At 40.4% G+C, this 22,239-nt stretch overlaps 2 protein-coding genes across 8 annotated transcripts in view; one reads left to right on the top strand and one right to left on the bottom strand.

Annotated features, from left to right (window-relative positions):
• Positions 1-22,239, top strand: part of DOCK2 (dedicator of cytokinesis 2) — a 1,781,615-nt gene that overhangs the window by 1,338,000 nt on the left and 421,376 nt on the right. For all 4 annotated transcript variants that reach the window (XM_063928256.1, XM_063928254.1, XM_063928255.1 and 1 more), the window contains exons 31-32: positions 20,161-20,261; positions 21,450-21,508. In XM_063928256.1, the coding sequence (XP_063784326.1) occupies positions 20,161-20,261; positions 21,450-21,508 (160 nt within the window). The remainder of the gene's footprint in view (positions 1-20,160; positions 20,262-21,449; positions 21,509-22,239) is intronic.
• The window catches only part of LOC134933211 (ERV-BabFcenv provirus ancestral Env polyprotein-like), a 447,012-nt gene that overhangs the window by 87,554 nt on the left and 337,219 nt on the right, over positions 1-22,239 (bottom strand). The window lies entirely within an intron of this gene.

Raw genomic sequence — 22,239 nt, 5'->3', positions numbered from 1 at the left:
AAAACAAATGTGTTAGTTCAGAGGTTCTCAAACTCGGTCCTCGGGGGCCCACACAGTGCATGTTTTGCAGGTAACCCAGCAGGTGCACAGGTGTATTAATTACTCACTGACACATTTTAAAAGGTCCACAGGTGGAGCTAATTATTTCACTTGTGATTCTGTGAGGAGACCTGCAAAACATGCACTGTGTGTGCCTCCGAGGACCGAGTTTGAGAACCTCTGTGTTAGTTGATCCTTCACTTTCTGTTATATTACGAAGTTTTCATGTTCTGGTCACAGTAGGGTTTATCCCACAAACTTCACTGCATAGTTGATGCAACTTTAATAATAATAATAATAATAATAATAATAATAGGTATACAAGCAATCTTCAAGCGAATGCGTGAAAGTGTATGTCAATAATTCAAAACTGTATCAAATAAAAGAAAATGGATGTCATCTCAGATCTTACACTAACAATAGCTAAACTAAATAATGACAATTATCAACTGTGGAAATGTCAATACAAGATGCAGCTTTCCAGTTATAACTTGGTGGCGTTTATCACTACAAGCAGACCAGAAGCTTACGACCAACTATGTGGTCATATAAAAATTACTCAAGCAATCATAATGTTATCATTTGGAATTGATCAGCTAATTAATATAAGATATGAGACTATCGAAAAAAAGTATGTGTGAAAGACCCATTATAAATTTCAGGCTGTTTCTGCTTTGGAAACTGTACCAAATGAGACTTGGCAAAGGAAAGGACATGCAGGATCAAATACTTCACATGCTACAGACAGTATTTATTATTTATTACAAGGTATTTATACTGTATAATGCACACATATTCCACAGCACTTTACAGAGAATATTTTGGGCAGTTACATCAATCCCCGCCCCAACTGACCTTACAATCTATATTCCCTATTACATGCACACGCACACACTTACACACTAGGGTTAAATTTTGTTGGGAGCCAATTAACCATATATTTTTTGATTGTGGGAGGAAACCGGTGTACCCAGAGGAAACCCATGCAAGTAAGTAGCACAACTCCTGTTAAGGGGTGTTACCACAAGAGATGTGTGGTTTGGTACTCCAGAAATACAAATTCACCTGAATTTTGTGGATTCGAACCAAAACCCAGATTTTCAATCCAAATTTTGGGTTTTGGATTTAAAAAATGATACAGTCTCAACTGTTTTATCGATTTTTAATGATTTTTGACAATGATTAGCAATTTTTTTAACCGATCCAAAAAAGCATCCGAACCAAAACAATTAAAGGTGGTTTAACCAAAACAAAAACACAATAAATAGTAACCAAAACGAAAACATGGGGGTCCACGTACATCTCCAGTTGTCACTTTTTAGATATATTACTGTGCATACTATCTGATGTACATCCTGGGAAGTGGCATCTCATCTTTCAGAAGAGCAAGCCAATAGATAGACAATTGTGGCTGAGGAGGAAATAAAATACATGCACAACAATCACACTGGTTTGTTCTTGGTCTTATACTGTGTAAAGTTACCTCAGGTTGATTGCAGAGGTGCTGTAAAGGAAATAATGCTTTAATATTATAAAGATTTTTTTATTTTATTTTTCATTTGCAAAAACAAAATTCTATTTTTTAACAATTTTGTTTAAAATGTACCATTCTTTAGTGAATCTGCTGCTGGAGACTCAAGTCTAGAGGCATGGCAAATAGACCCAGTGGTGTAAGTTTGTCCCACTTGCCCAGAGGCAAGATAAATATTGGTGCCCCCCCCCCCTCCCTATATATACAGGTTGAGTATCCCATATCCAAATATTCCGAAATACGGAATATTCCGAAATATGGACTTTTTTGAGTGAGAGTGAGATAGTGAAACCTTTGTTTTTTGATGGCTCAATGTACACAAACTTTGTTTAATGCTCAAAGTTATAAAAAATATTGTCTAAAATTTCCTTCAGGCTGTGTGTATATGGTGTATATGAAACATAAATGTATTCTGTGCTTAGATTTAGGACCCATCACCATGATATCTCATTATGGTAGGCAATTATTCCAAAATACGGAAAAATCCCATATCCAAAATTCCTCTGGTCCCAAGCATTTTGGATAAGGGAGACTCAACCTGTATATATATATATAAAAAATTTAAATGTGGTAGGCGGCACTCAGAGACTTCTTAGGCAATTGAAATAGCGTGCATAAGGCCCCGTGGGTTGTGCTTTATTGGTGACGTTTCGGGGATAACTCCCCTTCCTCAGAGTTTTCCCCGAAACGTCACCAATAAAGCACACCCCACAGGGCCTTTATGCACGCTATTTCCATTGCCTAAGAAGTCTCAGAGTGCCACCTACCACATTGAAATTTTTCATACATGGGGTGTTTACCCCGGAGAAAGGCACCAGAGCCGGATAATTGGAGACTGGAGTGCTGGATGATATTGCATATATATATATATATATATATATATATATATATGAAAAAAAGGAGACTAAGCGCTCCGGTGAGTAGCACTGCACTGTGATTGTCAGCAGCCTCTTATAAAAGGGAATTGCCAGTCCCTTAAAACAAAACTATCAAACAAATAACAAGTGGCGCTTGACAATCAGAAAGTTGAAAACATTTATTTAAAAAAAAAATATATATAAGAATTACAACAACCTCCCGGGGGTAAGTAACAATATTAAAACATCACAATAATATAAGTATACACTGTATTGTAGCTCAGTGTTCAAATTATAATAAAAACACCAATTGTAGATGATCTTATTTGCATACAATTAATTATTAGTAGCACCTGGAAGGTCATAAAACGTGCTGGGTTCAATATGTGCACAAAAATATAAGGCTGTTAGATATTTTAGCTGAACAAGAATCACTTACGGCTGTATGCTTTTTGAAGGATTGCATGTGTCACAAATTAGTGGCAGTAAACGGCTGCTGCAAGAAAAGAAAAAAAGAGTTTAAGATGCACAAATACCGCTGGGCAGGAGCTTCTTCGGTCCCTGCTCCCTGGTGTTGTCCCGTTATCTGGGTAGAGACACACACCGGAGCCTCAGCGGAGGAAATTGATGCCGCGCCGTGCGGGGAGTCCCGATGTGCCGTCCTTGCCCGATCCACACCACCTCCGGTACCTCCGTGCTTTCCAAACGGAGGCTATAAGCTGGTATATCCGGAGTTGTTAAGGTGATCGGTCCGGGTGTATTCGGCCAGCAGTCGGCCTGTCTTAAGTATAGCAGACACCCGGTGTAAACTCCATACGCCGGGCTGGGTAGGAACGGCACCTGTGACTTCTACCGCCCCAACTGGAGATGGGCCGGCTGGGGCTGTAGAGATGAAGGCTGCAGTGCGAGTGTTCCTGGCTGCAGTAGTCAGAACCGGGCTCCTATGCTCGGTTCTGAGATGAATTAGAAGCAGACAGCAGTGTTGATCCTTGGAGTGCAGAGCCTGTGTCCTTAACGCATTTCAACGCCAGCAGGGCGTCTTTTTCGAAAGGCAGGTATCCTGAGGACGAAGTGATTAAAGCTTCGAAACGTTGTTTCTGCATAACCTGCGTCTGTGATTTGTATTACCGGAGTGCCACCGACTGGATGCTCTATATATATATATATATATATATAAAATTATCTTTTATTCTAAATCACACAATTCTTAGCAGTCATACCCAGGATTAGAAGCCATGACCTGTTAAACTGACGGCAGATACTTTACTGATGTAGCTATTTGCTGCTGCATAGGAAACATGAGAATTCTAACTTTAAGAAGTTACGTGTAATTGTCAGAGAAGTAACTTCATATATTTAGCATTCTCATATTTCCTAAACAGGAGCAAATAGCTTCATCAGTAAAGTTCCTGCTTCCAGTGTACTAGGTCGTGGGTTCTAATCCTGGGAATGACACTTGAAAAATGTGTATCTATAGTAGAGGGTGTGAAGTGCAGGGACCAGTGAGGAAGTCGGCCACTGAAGAGATAGCGGCAGCTATTAATTAACATAATTGAATTGTGTCACGGAATCGGAGGAGTGGTGCCCCCCTTCAGAGCAGGAGCCCGGCGGCAGAGGCCTCTGTTGCCTCCCAGAGTTACGCCTCTGAATAGACCAAAGGTCCTTAGTCTGCAGTCGGCACCACAAGCCAATAGATTATGTTAGCAAATACATGTATCAGCAGGGATGAGTCTCTGTGTGTGTCTGTTAGTTTGATCAAAAATTGTCCCTGCTATCTGGCTGTGATAATTATTGTTGTAATTATTCAGTTTTGAACTAAGATATTTATTACCCGGTTAGCTGCTTTCTTTACCACTTTAAGGATTTTTTTTAACCCTTTTCCTTTTCCTCTCTTGTACTATATATTTCATCAAATTGTAAATTGTGATAATAATGTTTCATGCCAGATATGGTTTAATGATAGATTATCTTATTGGATGTTAGATTGCCTGTCAAATTTGCCTTTGAGCTGTCAGGGGCACAGCACTGCCAGTGACACACAAAATTGAAAACTAATTGAAATGCAGACAAACTTGGCATCCTGTGCACTTTTTGTTCATTTACTATGCCAAGAAATAAAACGATTGGAACTGTAAGCTAGGCTGACAAACAATTGCGAAGCTATTATTCTTCTTGATTATTTGCACAAACTGATAGGCAATGCTGTCCTTTAAAGTATAAAGTTCAATAGACATATCAAAAGTATCTAAATTCAAAGTTCTAGTCATTAATTATATCAAAGGTATTTAGGTAGAATACAATGAATACAATGATTGTGCCTTTGCTATATAACGGGATGATAAAGGTTGCTATTGACAAATTCAGTACAGCATTTGAAATAATATGGGGAGGGGAGTCTGATGCTGGGTACACACTAGACAATAAAGTGGACGATGTAAGTGACAATAAAAGCAGAGGGATTACTTAACTAGCGCTCTCTGGTGTTCTGTTCTTTGCTGAACTCCAACAATTATTTCCTCCATTAAGGAGTAGTTGTACCAGATATGCAAAATGAGAAAGATTCATATAGTGAAATATAGTTTAATACATAGAACAAACACACATAGATTAAAATGACAATTTCTAAATGAATTTATGCAATAGCCCCTTTAAGGATGGGCAATTCGTCAGATATCCGATCAGGAGAACAATTACCGGAGATGTTGGAACTGAAATCAGTTCAATAACAGCAAGAAAGTCCATGGGAAAAGATTCCTGGGATGTTCCCACAGGCAAGCAGCTGTCCTGGTAGTCGTCCCTGTTTTCAGGTAAGCTGAACGTGTCAGGTGTCCACCAACGCGTTTCTACCCTTTGCTAGGGTCTTTTTCAAGGTGCAAGTAACAACTGACACTGACTCTGTAACTATTTAAACACATACTGTCCAATCACAGCGCTCCGTCCTCAGGTGAACCCTATACAAACATTAACTACAAGTCCCATGGTTCTCCTGGGGGCCATGGTTCTCCTGGGGGCGGGCGTGTATCCGTCTCACGTGCCGGGTGCGTAGTTATGGTAACCGCGACTCTTCCTTAGTTTGCGTCTTGCTGGTAACCATAGAAACCCGCACTTCCTCCTTTCACTTGCGTCACTTCCTTTCCGTCCTCGATCTCCGTATTTAAAACAAAGGAGTTCCTGAATGTACTGTATCACAGCGGGATTAACTTCTTACAGCCGCTCCGTAAATCTAATAAATAATTATCATCAAACGGGAATAAATTAAGATGGGAGATAAAATCGATTGAAAGTCTTCTAACCAAAACGTCACATCACTTCCGGTGATGTCATTATACATAAATGTCCCATTAATTAATTCTATAATATCAAAAACAAATAAGATATGATATATAAAAATTCCAATTTTAAACTTTTGCGCTATAATAAAAATATATGATATGGCTGACAATAATAACAAACTCCTATTAAATTAAAAATATTTAATATTGCATGAATGATCACAAATAATAAAACAAGACCGGTCTTAATAATTTGAACATCTAAGATAACAAATGTAAATACTTTCCATTAAAAGGAGGTGGACTTGAGCATATTCTGTGCACAGAAGTGTATAGACTAGCTCTATAGGCAAATGACTCAATATATATAAAAGTCAAACTAAATCAAATATAGCTGCTGGTGGAACCCGTATGTTTAGATGTTTCCAATAATCAGTCACTTAGTAACAGACTTCCTTTAAACGTGACAATCCAACACAGGACAATAAAGTGAATGAGAGCCGCTCCAACCGGAATCTTACGTGAGGTATAAGCAAATATTGTCAGCAGGAAGAAATCCCGACATCTGCCACGCTGGCTTCTGGCTACGGGAAAACCGGCACCTGCACTGGCGCCTGCTATAACCTGTCCTGCTCGATCTGAAAGCTCCACAGATCTTCACCTCTACGTGCCGTTTGCGAGCACCGATGCGCGGCTCCTCTCCACTCAAAAATAATTCGACCAGTGGATGAATGCTGCAGCTGGTGCATGTTACGGGTCTAACTCCAGCAGGGGTCCAACCGTAAAGCTTCTGACGCGTTTCGCTCCTCCTACAGGGGCTTCATCAATATATATAAAAATACATATAAAAATATATAAAAATACAAACATAAAATATTAGCATATTACACCTCATAAAATATAAATAAAGTGCACTTGTGCAGGGTTAGAGATTGAAGGAACCATTTAACTTCAAAATCTGCGTTCAAGCCATCTGGTTTAAGAGTACCCAACTCATATATGGCTTTAATTTCCGCTATTGCTAATTGTTTGTCTGAATCTTTCCTTCTCCATGATCCCTTTATATGTCTTAATCCATAAAAACATTTAATGCCTGATATACAGCTGTTGTGTTGAACCCTAAAGTGCTCAGAAAGTGCATGGGTGGTCAATCCTTTCTTTATATTTCTTAGATGTTCGCCTATTCTTATTTTTAGGGATATGGACGTGCGGCCTACATACCACATTCCACAAGTGCATCCCAAGGCATACACCACATTGGAAGTATTACATGTAATAAAATCATTTATTTTAAAACATTTTTTATTAATCTTAACTTCCATAGTTTTGCTACCTTCCCCTTTTATCCCCCTGCATCCTAAGCATAACCCACAAAAAAAAAAAAACCTTTAGACTTGATTGTACACATAGGCTTTTTTGGAGGTTGTGTACTTTTCACTAAATGTGTTTTAATAGTGGGCGCTTTTCTAAATATACACCTAGGGTTTTTTGGTAGTAATGTCCCTATAACTGGGTCTTTTTTTTAAATTCCCCAGTGTTTTCTTAGGGTTTTTTTCTCCACAACCTTGTATTGGCTGTTGAAGGTAGTCACAAATGCCCAGTCATATTTTGAGGAGGTTTGCTCGTCTGTATTTTTCTTCGATTCTAAAAGTGCTTTCCTATCTATGCCTGCTACCCGATTTTTTGTATGTTCTAATTTTTCGGTAGCATAACTAGAGGCTTCAAATTTAGATTTTAGTTCTTCTGCCTGTACCTGGCAAAATTCCAGATTTGTGCAGAACCGTTTCAGACGCCTAAATTGTCCATCTGGAATTGAACCCAGCCAATCTGGGTGATGGCAACTTGAGGCTTGAATAAAGGCCCCTGAATCTGTCGGTTTGTTAAAATTCATAGTTTGTAATTGTCCCTGGTCTATAAAAACTGTTACATCTAAAAAGTTCATCTTCTCTTTACTACTATCAAAAGTGAAACTAATGTTAAGATCATTGTTATTTAAATAACTAAAAAATTACTTAAGACTCTCTTCACCTCCTTTCCAAATAAAAAAGACATTGTCTATGTACCTTTTCCAGGCCACCAGGTTCACTCCAAAGGGACAGTGGTTCCAGATAGTGATATCCTCCCACTGCCCCATGAAGATGTTGGCATAACTTGGAGCGAACCTGGTGCCCATGGCTGTACCAACCTCTTGCTGATAAAAGGTCCCATTAAACAAAAAATAGTTATTTTCCAAAATAAAATGGACTCCTTTCTTAAAGTGGACGATGTAACCAATACCAACACATTGTTCATGATATCGTCCAGTGTATATTCCCTATGTCGCTGTCGATGTGCGTTCCCGTACATCATCAACGACAACACCTGTCGACCGTGCATCATGTCCGACGGTTAATATTACCAGCGAGGGCCATGCTGCCAAATGCACCATGAAACCCTTCCCCGCGCCTCCCCTCCCCCCCCCCTTCCACCGTTGTTTGTCGTTCGAATAAGTGTATGCACTTGCCGATGCCATCAGCCTGCCTGGAACCGCTGCACACTCTAGTGTGTACCCAGCTTAATGAAGATACGAATGCTGAAATAGGGATAAAATGTTCCTGTTTTAGTGACATACAGGTCAATTTTCTTATCAGCCAGTCTGTCAAATTCAAATTGACTTATAAATTGACAAATATAAGCCTTCCTCCAAAAAATTTTAACAAATCTCAAAATCCTGATTCTGATGGGGAGATGTTCCAAGGCTTGGAGAGAGATAAAGTGGAGAATTTGGCCAAAGCAAACAATCAGATTCTGTTATTTATCTAGCACAGTCTATGAAATGATGGTTACAAGCTGATTGGCTGCTATGCCAACTTCTGTTTTTCTCTCTCAAAGGTTTGATACATCTCCCCCTGTGTATCAAGTGTATTGTAAAGTTAATCACCGTGGAAATCACTACAATTATTTTCACTGGCTGGTATTAAGGTGGTCATTCCGAATTGATCGCTCGCTGCCGATTTTCGCAGTGCAGCGATTAAGTAAAAAAACTGCAAAAATGCGCATGGTACGCAGCGCACATGTGCTAAGTACTTTCACACAAAACTTTATAGATTTACACAAGCTCGAGCAATGTTTTTTCATCGCTCGAGTGATCTTAGTGTGATTGACAGGAAGTGGGTGTTTCTGGGCGGAAACTGGCCGTTTTCAGGGAGTGTGCTAAAACGCAGGGGGAGTGGCTGGCCGAACGCAGGGCGTGTTTGTGATGTCAAACCAGGAACTAAACGGACTGAGGTGATCGCAGTCTAGGAGTAGGTCCGGAGCTACTCAAAAACTGCAGCAAATTATTTAGTAGCAGTTCTGCTAATCTTTCGTTCGCTATTCTGCTAAGCTAAGATACACTCCCAGAGGGCGGCGGCCTAGCGTGTGCAATGCTGCTAAAAGCAGCTAGCGAGCGAACAACTCGGAATGAGGGCCTAAATACAGCCCTGCAATCATGAGGACAAATTGGCAACTGTCTTGAAATTACATTTTCCTTCCTATGGACCAATTCAAGTTTGGAAGAATTAATACAGTGAAATAGTTTAATTTTATCATGTTTTCATTATGTAACTATGGGGGTTATTCATACCTGATTGTTGTTGTGTGAATTTGCAAGCTGGATGATAATTGATTGATAATTGATGATAATTGATTGACTGCGCATGCGTATGGATTGTAGTATGCATGCGCGGGGCCAAACAGCTAAAAAATCAAGCAACTTTTTTGATCGCTAGCCATATGCAAGTTGATTGACAAGAAGCCAGCGTTTGAGGGTGATAACTGGCCGTTTTTTGGGAGTGTCAGGAAATATGCAGGTGTGGCCAAGGGTTTTCAGGAAGGGTGTGTGACGTCAGCTCCGGCTCCGATCAGCCTGATTCTATCGCACTGTAGGAGTAGGTCCTGGGTTACGCTCAGACTGCACAGACTAGAAAAATAATTTAATGGTGAGTGAGTTGTGAACGGATTTGCAGCTGACCGGCGATTGCCGAGATTTTTGCAAGGCGAACGCAGACCTGCACAGGGTGGATCCTCAATCTGTTTCGGGGTTGGCTGTCTGTTCGCAAACTTCTGCAAATTCACAGAGGAGCAATCAGGTCTGAATAATAATCCCCAATATAAGAATGTAGAATACTATAACACAAATGTTTGTGCATGTCAGTTGTTGCTTGTTCCATTTCTTTTTGCAAATGGAAGGGGGGGAAATCCCTACATTTTACATGTGCACTTTGGGGGTCATTCAGACCTGATCGCATGCTAGGATTTTTCGCTGCACTGCGATCAGGTCAGAACTGCGCATGCGTATGCACCACAATGCGCAGGCGCGTCATACGGGTACAAAGCGGATCGTTGCTGGGCGCTGGATTATACGAAGAATCCATTTGCACAGCCGATCGCAAGAAGATTGACATGAAGAAGGCGTTTGTGGGTGTCAACTGAACGTTTTCTGGGAGTGTTTGGAAAAATACAGGCGTGTCCAAGCGCTTGCAGGGCAGGTTTCTGACGTCAATTCCGGCCCCGGACAGGCTGAAGTGATCACACCGACTGAGTAAGTTCTGGGCAACTCAGAAATTGCTCAAAACTTTTTTGTACCGCTCGGCTGCACATGCATTCGCACACTTGCAAAGCAAAAATACATTCCCTCTATGGGTGGCGACTATCTGATCGCAGCAGTGCAAAAAAACCCTAGTGAGCGTTCAGGTCTGAATTTAGGCCCCTTGTACAGTGTCGACTTTGAAACCACAGGTTTCTCTGGTTTTCCAGCGGTTTTGTCTTTAGTAAATGTGATGGTTTTAAAACTGCTGTAGAAACGCTGTGGGAGAACATCCTTCCCAGCTGTGCAGCTCATGTTCCCTGTCTTTCTGTATTGGCCTAATTTTCTTCAACATGGATAATATGACTTTATTTATAAATGACACTTTGCAGACATGTACTTTATACTGTGTATAAATAGTGTACCTTTTTGGAGCCTTGTCCTACCATGAGCTAGGTGCATATATTACTATTGTCGTAGGGGTAATATATGCTGCCCTTGCAGAGCTGGGCACATCTTGTGTATATGGCTGTCTCTGCAATATAAGCACTATGGGGGTTATTCAGATCCTTTAGCAACTACTATGGGATGCGCAGAGTACCGATTATCGGTACTTTGAGCATATGCAGGGCCGGTTCTGCACAAATGTAAATGGGGTCCTGCGATGAAGGTAGCATAACGGAAGCAGACTGTTAGTGATTGACAGTCTGCTGGCGTCTGGGGAGCGGGAATGGAATGGCCTCTGTTATCTCCATCGTAGGATGGAGATTTCCTGGCCTCTGTGATGGACGGCTTGCGTGGCACCATGTGGTGAGTGAGAGCTCTGATGCTGCGTCCTAGGACACAGGTCGTATCAGTACTGCAGCAGGGGGTGTCTGATTGTAATAGATTCTGCCTTCTGCTGCATTACTATACAGAACTATCACTGTTGTGTTCCCGACACCCAATGGGACCCAGCATCATGGCGTGCATACACACTTGCACAATGCAAGGAAAAAAGGTACAATGTTCAATGCCATGCTGCATTCAGCAACGTGGCATTGTACATGATAACTACCGGTTGGCTGTGCAGTATGGCCGACCGGAAGATAGCACATGTAACCCGTGTGAGTGCGCAATAAAGCAAACACACTGCCCGATATGCACGATATGTTGTTCTGACTTGGCTGGAAACAACATTGTGCCGATATCGGCGTAGTGTGTACCCACCCTAAGATGCATGTGCAGTGGCAAGAAATCGCTCCACTCCATAGTATGGGGTCTATTCAGTTATAGTGGGAATTTCAGACAAGTCAGAAATACGGCTCTAATCCGACACCCCCGATTCATTTTGCAGATATTTCCGACAGTTTTTTGGTCTGCTTTCGACAATACCGATTCAACTATTTTTAATGTTGAATTGGCATTGTCGAAAACGGGCCAAAAACTCCCGCAAATCCAACAAAAAATGTGGATCCACAGCTAATCCGCTGATCCATGTGTTTTCCAGAAAGTCGGAAAAACGGAACTGGAATTGAATAGGTTGAATCCAGATTCGACCTAAAACCTTGAAAAAAGCCATTTTTCAACTTGTTGGAAATTCCGACACTAATTGAATAGACCCCTAAATCGACATTGCATTCAACTCTGAATGGAGCTCTTTCCAATCATTGTGGCCTTGGAGGTATGGGGAGAGCCCAATCTTGATTCAGAGTTCTGTCTATCTGAAGAAAACTGTATTACACCGAAGTAACTGAAGTGGCTCAAAACATGATGAAAATTGCATAAAAAAAAAAAAAAGCAGCAGCATGGCTCACAATATTTTTTTGGTATATGTGAAAAATACATTATAAAACTCACATTTCCTCTTGTACAAATTACACTGTCAGAGAGTTTGTTTTCATTCAGTGCAAAAACAGATATATGACTCCCTCTCCTGTGCGTACACAGATCAGGACCCAATACCGTACATTTCAAGAAGATAAACATAAATGGGAATAGAAGACATATTCATCTTAAAAGGAGACTATTGCAAAATTAAAAAAATGAATAATAGATTTATTACAGTAAAATAATTCATTTTAGATATTGGCCATTTGATATCACAAATAGAAAATCAGATGCCAACAACTGCATAGTTTTAATTCTAAAGCCTGATACTCGTTCAGTATGAGGTTAATGCAGTGTCGATTGATAAAAAAATTATTCATAAGAGCTACTAAATCATAACAAAACTGATTATTTTATCAATCCCATGCACGATTGCAGGACTTTCTTCGGGCTGCACCCACTCTGTGGAATGCCCTATAACACACAATAAGACTCTCCCCTAATCCCCAAACCTTCAAGCATTTCCTGAAAACTCACCTCTTCAGGCTAGCTTATCACATTCCAGAACCGCTCACTCAACCTTCATAAGCTTTCCCATCCGATTATATCCCCACTGTACAGTCCACACACATCCTCCACATATTTTCTCTTTCTTCACTTTCCATTCTTTCTGACCATGGTTCATCATTGCTGTGATGTGATATCATGCAAACCACCTAGAACCTTTGCAATCCGCTGGACAAATATGCAATAGATAGTGCCTTTCCTTGTGTATCAATGTCTATTACCCTATAGATTGTAAGCTTGCGAGCAGGGCCTTCCTACCTCTATGACTGTTTGTTTATTACCCAGTTTTGTTTTATTATTGTGTTTATTGTAAAGCACAACAGAATTTGCTGCGCTATATAAGAAACTGTTAATAAATAAATAATAAATAAATTATTTTATGAATGACTGGTATTGGGATCCCGATGCTTAGGATGTTGGCGGATAGAATACCAACAGCGGCAGTCCGACATGCAGAATCCTGACACCTGCTAGGTACGTATTCCAAGCCTCCCTACCAGCAGCCTAACCCCCACCCCCCACATCCTAATCCTAACCCTCCCCATTTAGGGCCTAAACCTAACCCTCCCTCCCTGCAGCCTAACACTCCCCCTTTGTGCCTAACCCTAACCCTCTCTTTTTAGTGCCTGACCCTAACTCTCCCTCCCCACAGCCTAACCCTAACCTTCTCCCCCTCACAGCCTAATCCTAACCTTCCCTCTAATACCTAAACCTAACCTCCTCCCACAGCCTAACACCATCCCCGGCATACTTACTATTGGGATGTGGACAGGATTCCAGCGGGGTCATTGTGGTCAGTGTTGGTCTCCTGCTATCTGTATTCTGACCAGTGTGGGGATTCAGACATTGTTATTCTGACTGCAGGCATCCCGAACGCTGGTATTTTGGGGGTCATTCAGACCTGATCGCTCGCTAGTTGTTTTTTGCAGTCCTGCGTTCACATAGTTGCCGCCCACCGGGGGGGGGGTATTTTAGCTGTGCAAGTGTGCGATCGCATGTGCAGCTGAGCGGTACAAAAAAACTTTGCGCAGTTTCTGAGTTGCCCTGGACTTACACAGCCGCTGTGATCACTTCAGCCTGTCCGGGGTGGGAATTGACGTCAGACTCCCTCCCTGCAAACGCTTGGACACGCCTGCGTTTTTCCAACCACTCACTGAAAACGGTCAGTTGACAACCACAAACGCCTTCTTCCTGTCAATCTCCTTGCGATCGGCTGTGCGAATGGATTCTTTGTAAAACCCATCGCACAGCAACGATCCGTTTTGTACCCGTACGACGCGCCTGCGCATTGCGGTGCATACGCATGCTCAGTTCTGACTTGATCACAGCGCTGCAAAAAACGCTAGCGAGCAATCAGGTCTGAATGACACCCATTGACCGAATCCCTTGTGCTCATGTTATATACAAGTTGAGTATCCCATATCCAAATATTCCGAAATACGGAATATTCCGAAATACGGACTTTTTTGAGTGAGAGTGAGATAGTGAAACCTTTGTTTTTTGATGGCTCAATGTACACAAACTTTGTTTAATACACAAAGTTATTAAAAATATTGTATTAAATGACCTTCAGGCTTTGTGTATAAGGTGTATATGAAACATAAATGAATTGTGTGAATGTACACACACTTTGTTTAATGCACAAAGTTATAAAAAATATTGGCTAAAATTACCTTCAGGCTGTGTGTATAAGGTGTATATGTAACATAAATGCATCCTGTGCTTAGCTTTAGGTCCCATCACCATGATATCTCATTATGGTATGCAATTATTCCAAAATACGGAAAAATCCGATATCCAAAATACCTCTGGTCCCAAGCATTTTGGATAAGGGAGACTCAACCTGTATTATTACTCTGTAATATTAGAAATCAAAATAAAGTTGACCAAAAATCTAATATTGTAAATTGAGACCAAAAAATAGTTTTCCAGATACTGTGTTTGTTTGTTTTTATTTGGATCATCATGTATAAAACACAGTAAATGACATATTATCTTGGAGGAGGAGGGGAGGAGGGAATAGAGGGGGAGAGCTGAACAGGGTACATTCCTTGTGAACTTCTGAATAGAGGGTGAAGTGTGACAATGGCTTTTATCTATCTGTACCTGCCAACCATGTGCTTCTTATCTCCTCAGCTCTGACTTGATTACATCGGTATCCCAGGCTCGCACTATTGTCACTTTATCAGACCGGTTAATTGCCACTTAACCATTACAAACCCTAAACTGCGCTATGACCCCACTGAACACAGCGTGACCCTTGGCTGCAATCATGACCCTTTTCACTGACTCCTAGGGTTTTTTTTTCTAATATGTGTTTATGGAAATTGAGATGTTGCCCATAGCAACCAACCAGATTCTAGCTATTATCTTCTAGAAGATATTAGATAAATGATAAGTATATATTCTGCTTATCATTTATCTAGTACCTTCTAGAAGATAATCTTAGCTATCATCAGGACCAACAGAAGCAATGTTGATATCTCGGATACCTTACTGCTTCCCCTTGGAAATTATGCTCCTTTCTCCCTTGATAGTGCTACTTACCTAAACCAGTAGAATGTGAGGACAGCATCTTATGCTTCTCATCCATCATAGTCCAGCCATCATAGCCCAGCGTATCAATGACATTAATAATAATAAAAATAATAATAATAATAATTTTATTTATATAGCGCTCTTTCTCCAATAGGACTCAAGGCGCTTAACAGATAAATAGCATAATATAGTACAGAAACAATGACGTACAGAACAGTTTTTCATAAAATACAGAAACATCTAGATACTAAAGGGACACTATGGAAATGCTTGAGTAAACAGGAAAGTCTTGAGTCTATTGTTGAAGGATTCTATAGTTGGGTCCTCTTGCACTGTGCATGGAAGTGAGTTCCATAGAGTTGGAGCCACATGACTAACAGCTTGACCCCTAGATTACCTACAGGAGATTCTAGGTACTGCTAAAAGTCCTTTATCCATAGATCGCAGTAATCGAGTGTGGCAGTATGGGGTCAGAAGCTGCTTCAGGTACCTTGGGCCCTGGTCATGTAAGAAGCAGTAGCTAATACCTTCACTGGTAAGAAGCTGCCAGTCTCAGTATTTCAGGAGCTCCCTAGCCATTAGCGGGTGTGGTATTGAAAGTCGACAGTAACTAGGTCGACAATGTCTAGGTCGGCCACTATTGGTCGACAGTAACTAGGTCCACAGGGTGTCTAGGTCGACAGGGTCTTTAGGTCGACATGTTCTAGGTCGACAGGTCAAAAGGTCGACATGAGTTTTTAATGTTATTTTGGTGTCGTTTTCTTCGTAGAGTGACCGGGAACCCCAATTAGTGCACCGCTTCGCTCGCCATGCTTCGGGCATGGTGCCTTCACTTCGCTCGGCACAGATTACCGTTCCAATCGTAGTCCACGTGGATCGTTAAGTATGAAAAGGTTCACAAAAAGAAAAAAATTGTGAAAAACTCATGTCGACCTTTTGACCTGTCGACCTAGAACATGTCGACCTAAAGACCCTGTCGACCTAGACACCCTGTGGACCTAGTTACTGTCGACCAATAGTGGTTACCTAGACATTGTCGACCTAGTTACTGTCGACTTTCAGTCCGGATCCCCCATTAGCGCCATATACCATCCAAGGGCATCATCATGCTCACTGAAATGGTCATGGCTGCATAACGGTGGGTGATTAGGTCGCACCCATCCATTCCTACCCTTCGCCAGCAACAACCCTGACTTAATACTATATATTAGTGTCTAACAGATTGGAATATTTAGCCGTGTGTTTTAGAATAACTTTTTCATTTATGCTTCGTAACACTGTTTAGGTTGCCAGTTTCTTCTTGTGCTAATTGTGTAGATTCCACTGTACTGATACGGTAATAACCTTTGTTGGAAATGATGAGGGATGGCAGTTGAACTATTCTTTGATAGAATACAGTTATGAATTGTACAGAGTACCTAATGGAAAGACATTATTGGGCCCGGGGACGTACAAGCTTTGCAGATCTGCATTCCACATCATCATTTTTTGCAGCTGTTGTTAGAAATAGAGCCAATGGCTGTAATGACTACACATTTTCTGTAATAGGCAGACTGTTATATGATCAATTAAACTTGCTTATCAAATAATGTCTTAGGCAACTTATGAACTGAATAGCAGAAACGTGCTGAATATTTATTGTGTGAAAGGAGTATTTTAATACAGATTGAAACTGAAAAAATTTCCTCGAAAGTGTTAACTTCATATGTCAAGTGATATATCATGTAACCATTCTACTAAATAAAGGGCCCATTTATCAACGGGTTTTAGCTATTTAAAACTTGTTGCATATGATAAATGGTGCTCCAGCCATTTAGTTCCTGTCATGTGTTCAATTAATGACAGTTAGGAGCGGATTGGCTGGGGCACCATTTATCATATGTAATGAGTTTTGAATAGCTAAACCTCATTTATAAATGGGCCCCATAGTCTGCAAATATTGCATTGGAAATAATGTAAATTAAGAAAATGTTCGACACATTTTCCAGTACCAACTATAGAGTGGATCTAAAATATAGCAGTAAAACAAAGCATGAAACTTAATTTACTGTTTTCAAAATCACAGGTGGATGCAAATCGGGTTGGTGCTGCGTCTTCGGTCGCAACGGATCGGAGAAGATATGATAATGCTGCTGTCCTTTATAATAGTATGCCCTCAGCCAGCTTCTCAGATCAGCTGCATGCACCCGAAGACGCACCATCAGAAAAACATCAGAAACATCGGTCAGCCCATCGGACCTCTAAGTAACCCTATGTTTGCTAAGACTGTCCACCTCAACAAAGCTGCTGGAGATAGTAAAATAGTTCCTGAAGATCTAGTCACTCTCTGGTACACCTCCCCCCCAAAAAACGGCTGCGACATGCCTGCATTTTAATCACCACTCTCATCACCACCCCAAACGGCTGCAGTTTGTCAATCAAACTGCATTTAAAATGACCCTGTGACTCCCATCGCAAGACCACTGTGGCAAATGCGCAGTGTGACTAAAGCCCCCATACATCTGTGGGCACGATCCCCTGACACACCAGATGTGTCAGGGGATGCGCCTACAGAAGCATCGATGATCGGCGATCTGTCTATGGATCGGGGAAATTAAGCATGTTAAAAATGCCCAATTTCCTGATCCCTGACAGGGATTTTTAAACAAGTTTAAAATCCCCAATCTCCCGACCTGACTGTCAGGGGATCGGGGGATTGCCCATATACATCACTAGTGTATAGGGGAGCTTAAGATGCTGCATTAACAATAAGGCATACGGGACTGCAGCCCCAGGCCTCCACTTAAAAATAAGCCCATCACAATGACAGCTATACCAGCAGGTATACCAGCTGCCCAGCTAGGCACATGGTTGGCCATAAATCATTACATTTGTATTTCCCTTTTCTTCATAAAGGGGGAGATATACTAAGCCTTGGAGACTGATGAAGTGGAGAGAGATAAAGTAGCAGCCAATCAGCTCCTAACTGCCATGTTATAGACTGTTTGAAAAATGACAGGTGCCTATTGGTTGGTACTTTATCTCTCTCCGCTTTATCACTTTTCAAGGCTTAGTATATCTGCCCCAAAATGTAAAGTATTTAGGGCTACATTGGTGCTGATAGTGTAGGGATGTACATGCCCGCATAGCACTGGCCACACCCATGTAGCTCTGATCACAGCTAGGGATGGCCAGTCATCAGTTCTGTCTCGATCCGGGATCAGCTTTAATAGATTCAGAAGCCTATCTTTCTGGTAATATTGATATTTCCAGGCATTAATATGCTATATTGCGCATGGGCAGTATCTTTCTGTTGGGATAACCCCCGACAGATGCAGGTAAGAGGTGGGTAGGATAAAGCAGATGGGTGACAGTTAATGATATCTCAAAGTTCGGGTTGATCCATCCCATATTTCACCCAGAATGTATCATCTAGCATCTTACTGTACAAATATTGATGCTTTCTGCATATTGGGTATTGGTGCCCATCCCTAGTTACAGCTCATCTGCTATACACAATAGGCCTTTATCATTACCCAGTCCAGACCATATGCCCCTTAGCCCAGCCCTGCACAAATGTGCAATCTCCACCCCCTTTCTGCATGGTTTGCAGTTTTGAAAACTATCATTATCTCACAGTGTGTTTGGTATATAACTGTATTCATCAGTACAATACTTCTTATTATTGAGTAGTCACTGGCTCTCCTAAAATGTAGGTATTTCTCAGACATTTATGCTGCAAAATAATCGAAATTTGGAAGGTCAACAATGTCAAACAATTATCTACTTTTTAAACAAACCTAAATATTGCTATTGATTAGTTACCTGAGATGATATATTTGCCCAACAAAAAGAAATAAGGAGAACTAATCTCTGGGGGTATGCCAATCCCACCCTCCTGGTGCTAATATTAAATTAAAATAAAAAAAAATATATAAGATAAAGTAAATTAAATACACTGCAGCGTATGTTTTGAGACTTGGATAGAGTCTCTAGCATACTGTAAATGGTTAAAACATTGCACTGTGAAATACTCAAAATGTAAGAAATGAATGTGAATAATAATAATCATAGATAATAAATGAATAATGATGAGTAGTGGCTGTGGGGTATATAAGAGATGAGGTCAGGAGACTTCTACAAATATCATATAAAATTCATTTATTTCATGACACACAACAAAAGAAACTAAAAATCAAAATTACATATATATAAAAAAAGTATTGTTTTATATATCAGACATATGCTAAAATGACATGTCATTCCAGATAGGGGCTGTCCCTGGTTAGCACACCAATAAATAAATAAATATAGCTTTTTAGTTGATTCTATAGGTGCATATGCAGTACTCAGTATGAATGAGTTACTAAAAGTCCTTTGTAGACAATGTGCAACAATTGTTGCAAATGCTCTTGCACTGGATCCATACAGGGTAATATTATGTTACTTTGTATGTCAGCGTCCTGGCTGCAATGGATAACAGTTCAATAGTATAACTGAAAACGATGCTGTATAGTTACCACCGTTTCCTCCCACTGAAGCAGCATTTCCTTCTCTTTTCACCTGGTGGTGAGTCCGCCACCGCGCCGGGTGATGTGCGCCAAGATGGAATGTCCGATTAGATGAACTGCAGGCTCCCGCTGTAAATAATACACACCGTAATGGTTTCTGTCTGCTGACAGCCAGATGGCACAGGTGATAGATTGACTTGCGGCAGCGGGAGCACGGCACCTTTTTCAAATGGGTGCGACAGCGGGATAATAGTGGATGGTTTCCGAAGCTTTCTATTCCCGTAATAGTAAACCAGTGCAATGCTGTATAGAAGTGTAGCGTCAACGCGTTTAGTCCCACAATGCCTTGGGACTTCCTCAAGACTCATATTTGCCCAACAGATTTATAGTTCTCAAGATATGAAAACAAAGCAACTTATTTAGCAATGTTCCTGAGTCTTTATAAATTTTTCAGAGTGCATCTCTTCCTACTAATAACATTGTATACTTTTGTGTTTTTTGCAATTTACAGCTCTGGAACAATTATTTTCATCTAGCTGTAGCTTTCATCACTCAGGATTCTCTCCAGCTTGAGAACTTCTCTCATGACAAGCGCAATGAAATTCTGGACAAGTAGGTTTTGACTATTTCATTAAACATGACAATATCGGTGTTACACATTGGGGCTTCTTTAAAAACAAGATGCTGTGCCTATGCGCTGTAACTCACAGCGACCAGTAGAACTGTGTCACGGGTAATAGCGCAATTATGATTTTGCCATTATGTTTTGAAACAGTTGCAAAACAATCAAATTAAAGATAGTGGTAATTGAAAGAATTTATGGTGACCAAAACACCTTTAAAACTTGATTTAATGGTCTTTATTACAATTATTGAGCTATTCTTTCTTTTAATATTACATACATATAGAAAGATATTTATCAAAGCTTGGCGAGATATAAAGTGGAGAGAGATAAAATATCAGCCAATCAGCTTCTGTCATTCAACAGCCTGTTTGAAGAAAAAAAAAGTTAATGAGTAGCTGATTGGTTGGTTCTTTGGATGCATCAAAGGGCATTTTGCATTCAAACCTATGCTGTTCTCGGAGGTTTGGACGCTTTTTGCATACAGTATGCACCAAGCTCTGGAATGCAATACTTTCTTTAGCTTGGACCTGTTGGGTAATGCCATCTTGAGATGCCATCTTTAGATGGTATTACACAATAAAAGATTATGGGCTTCTTTTTGCATTTTGCAGTGAGAGGGATCCAATCAGAACTCTCCCATTGTCATACAATGCATGTGCATAAGGACTCCCAAGGGGTAAATTTACTAAAGCTTCTAAAACAGAACATTGTTAATGTTGGCCATAGCAACTAAACAGATGCTGTATCATTTTCTAAAAGGCAATAAAGAAATGATAGACAACATCTGATTGGTTGCTATGGGCAACATCACCAATTCTCTATTTTAGAAGCTTTAGTAAATTTAAACCCAGGTCACAAACTGCAAAGGAAAGATCTTATAAGGAGAGGTGTCCTTTGCTAAAAGCTTCATGCATATGGCATAAATAACTGCCAATATGCATCCGATCATTGGTGGGATACATCACATTCAAAATGTGATGCTTCATGCATCCCGCCATTTATCTATATTCACTTTATCTCTCTCCAAACTATGATAAATATCATCCTTATTTCCTTAAATGTTGAACTATAATGATATAATACATAATCCTTAATATGATGTTTTTTTCACTAGCTTTTCTTTACAGCTGTTTCGTACCCTTTCCTAAATAAATTTTTTTATGTTTTCTATGTAGGTATGAAGATATGAGATGCTTAATAGGCTTTGCAATTCGTGACATGTGGTACAAGCTTGGTAAGTGTGACATACAATAGAGCATTTCATGTATTAGCCATTGCTTCTGTCTATAAACCGATTCTCAAACTCAATCCTTAGCACTTATAGTAAGTAGCTTATACTGGAACTTGATGGAAATGGGATGGCTCATGCACTCATCTGTATTTTAAGAAGGAATACATACTACATTGTTCATTTCAGGACATCATCTCCGAATGATTAATCTGAATTTAAACCCCATTTGTTAGACTTAAACATCATGACATGTCAGAATTAAACAGTTTTATGACATGTGAAGAGTATAAAAAGTGGTATGGGAAAGTGATGAGTGATGACTGAGCAATAAGCGACAAGCAGTAGGAGAATGAGTGACAACTCATAAATGACAAAGGAAGAGTAACATGTTATTACAGATAGGTAATGATTGACAAGTCATGAATGATGAGTGATGAATGATTAATCATTGGGGACTCCAAAGAAATCTGAAAGATGAGTGCAGCATGATGTTGTGTATTTTTGCTGCAACATGCAGAGTGCATCAGTTTACTTTTTCAATGCATATCCAATTATTTATACAGTATTTTAGCCAAACAGAAGAAAGCTAACAGCCACAGGACCATAAGTGTACAGTTACATATTTTGTGTATTAAAAAAGGCACAATATATACAGTATTGTAACTCAATATGCTACCTGCGAACAAGCATTCTGTGAAACGTACGTTGGGTGACGCGAACACGGTCACGGAGGG

This window comes from Pseudophryne corroboree, chromosome 6, assembly GCF_028390025.1.
Source record: "Pseudophryne corroboree isolate aPseCor3 chromosome 6, aPseCor3.hap2, whole genome shotgun sequence".
Lineage (NCBI taxonomy): Eukaryota > Metazoa > Chordata > Amphibia > Anura > Myobatrachidae > Pseudophryne > Pseudophryne corroboree.
Note: the sequence above shows the minus strand (reverse complement) of the source record. Positions and strands in the feature narration are given on the sequence as shown.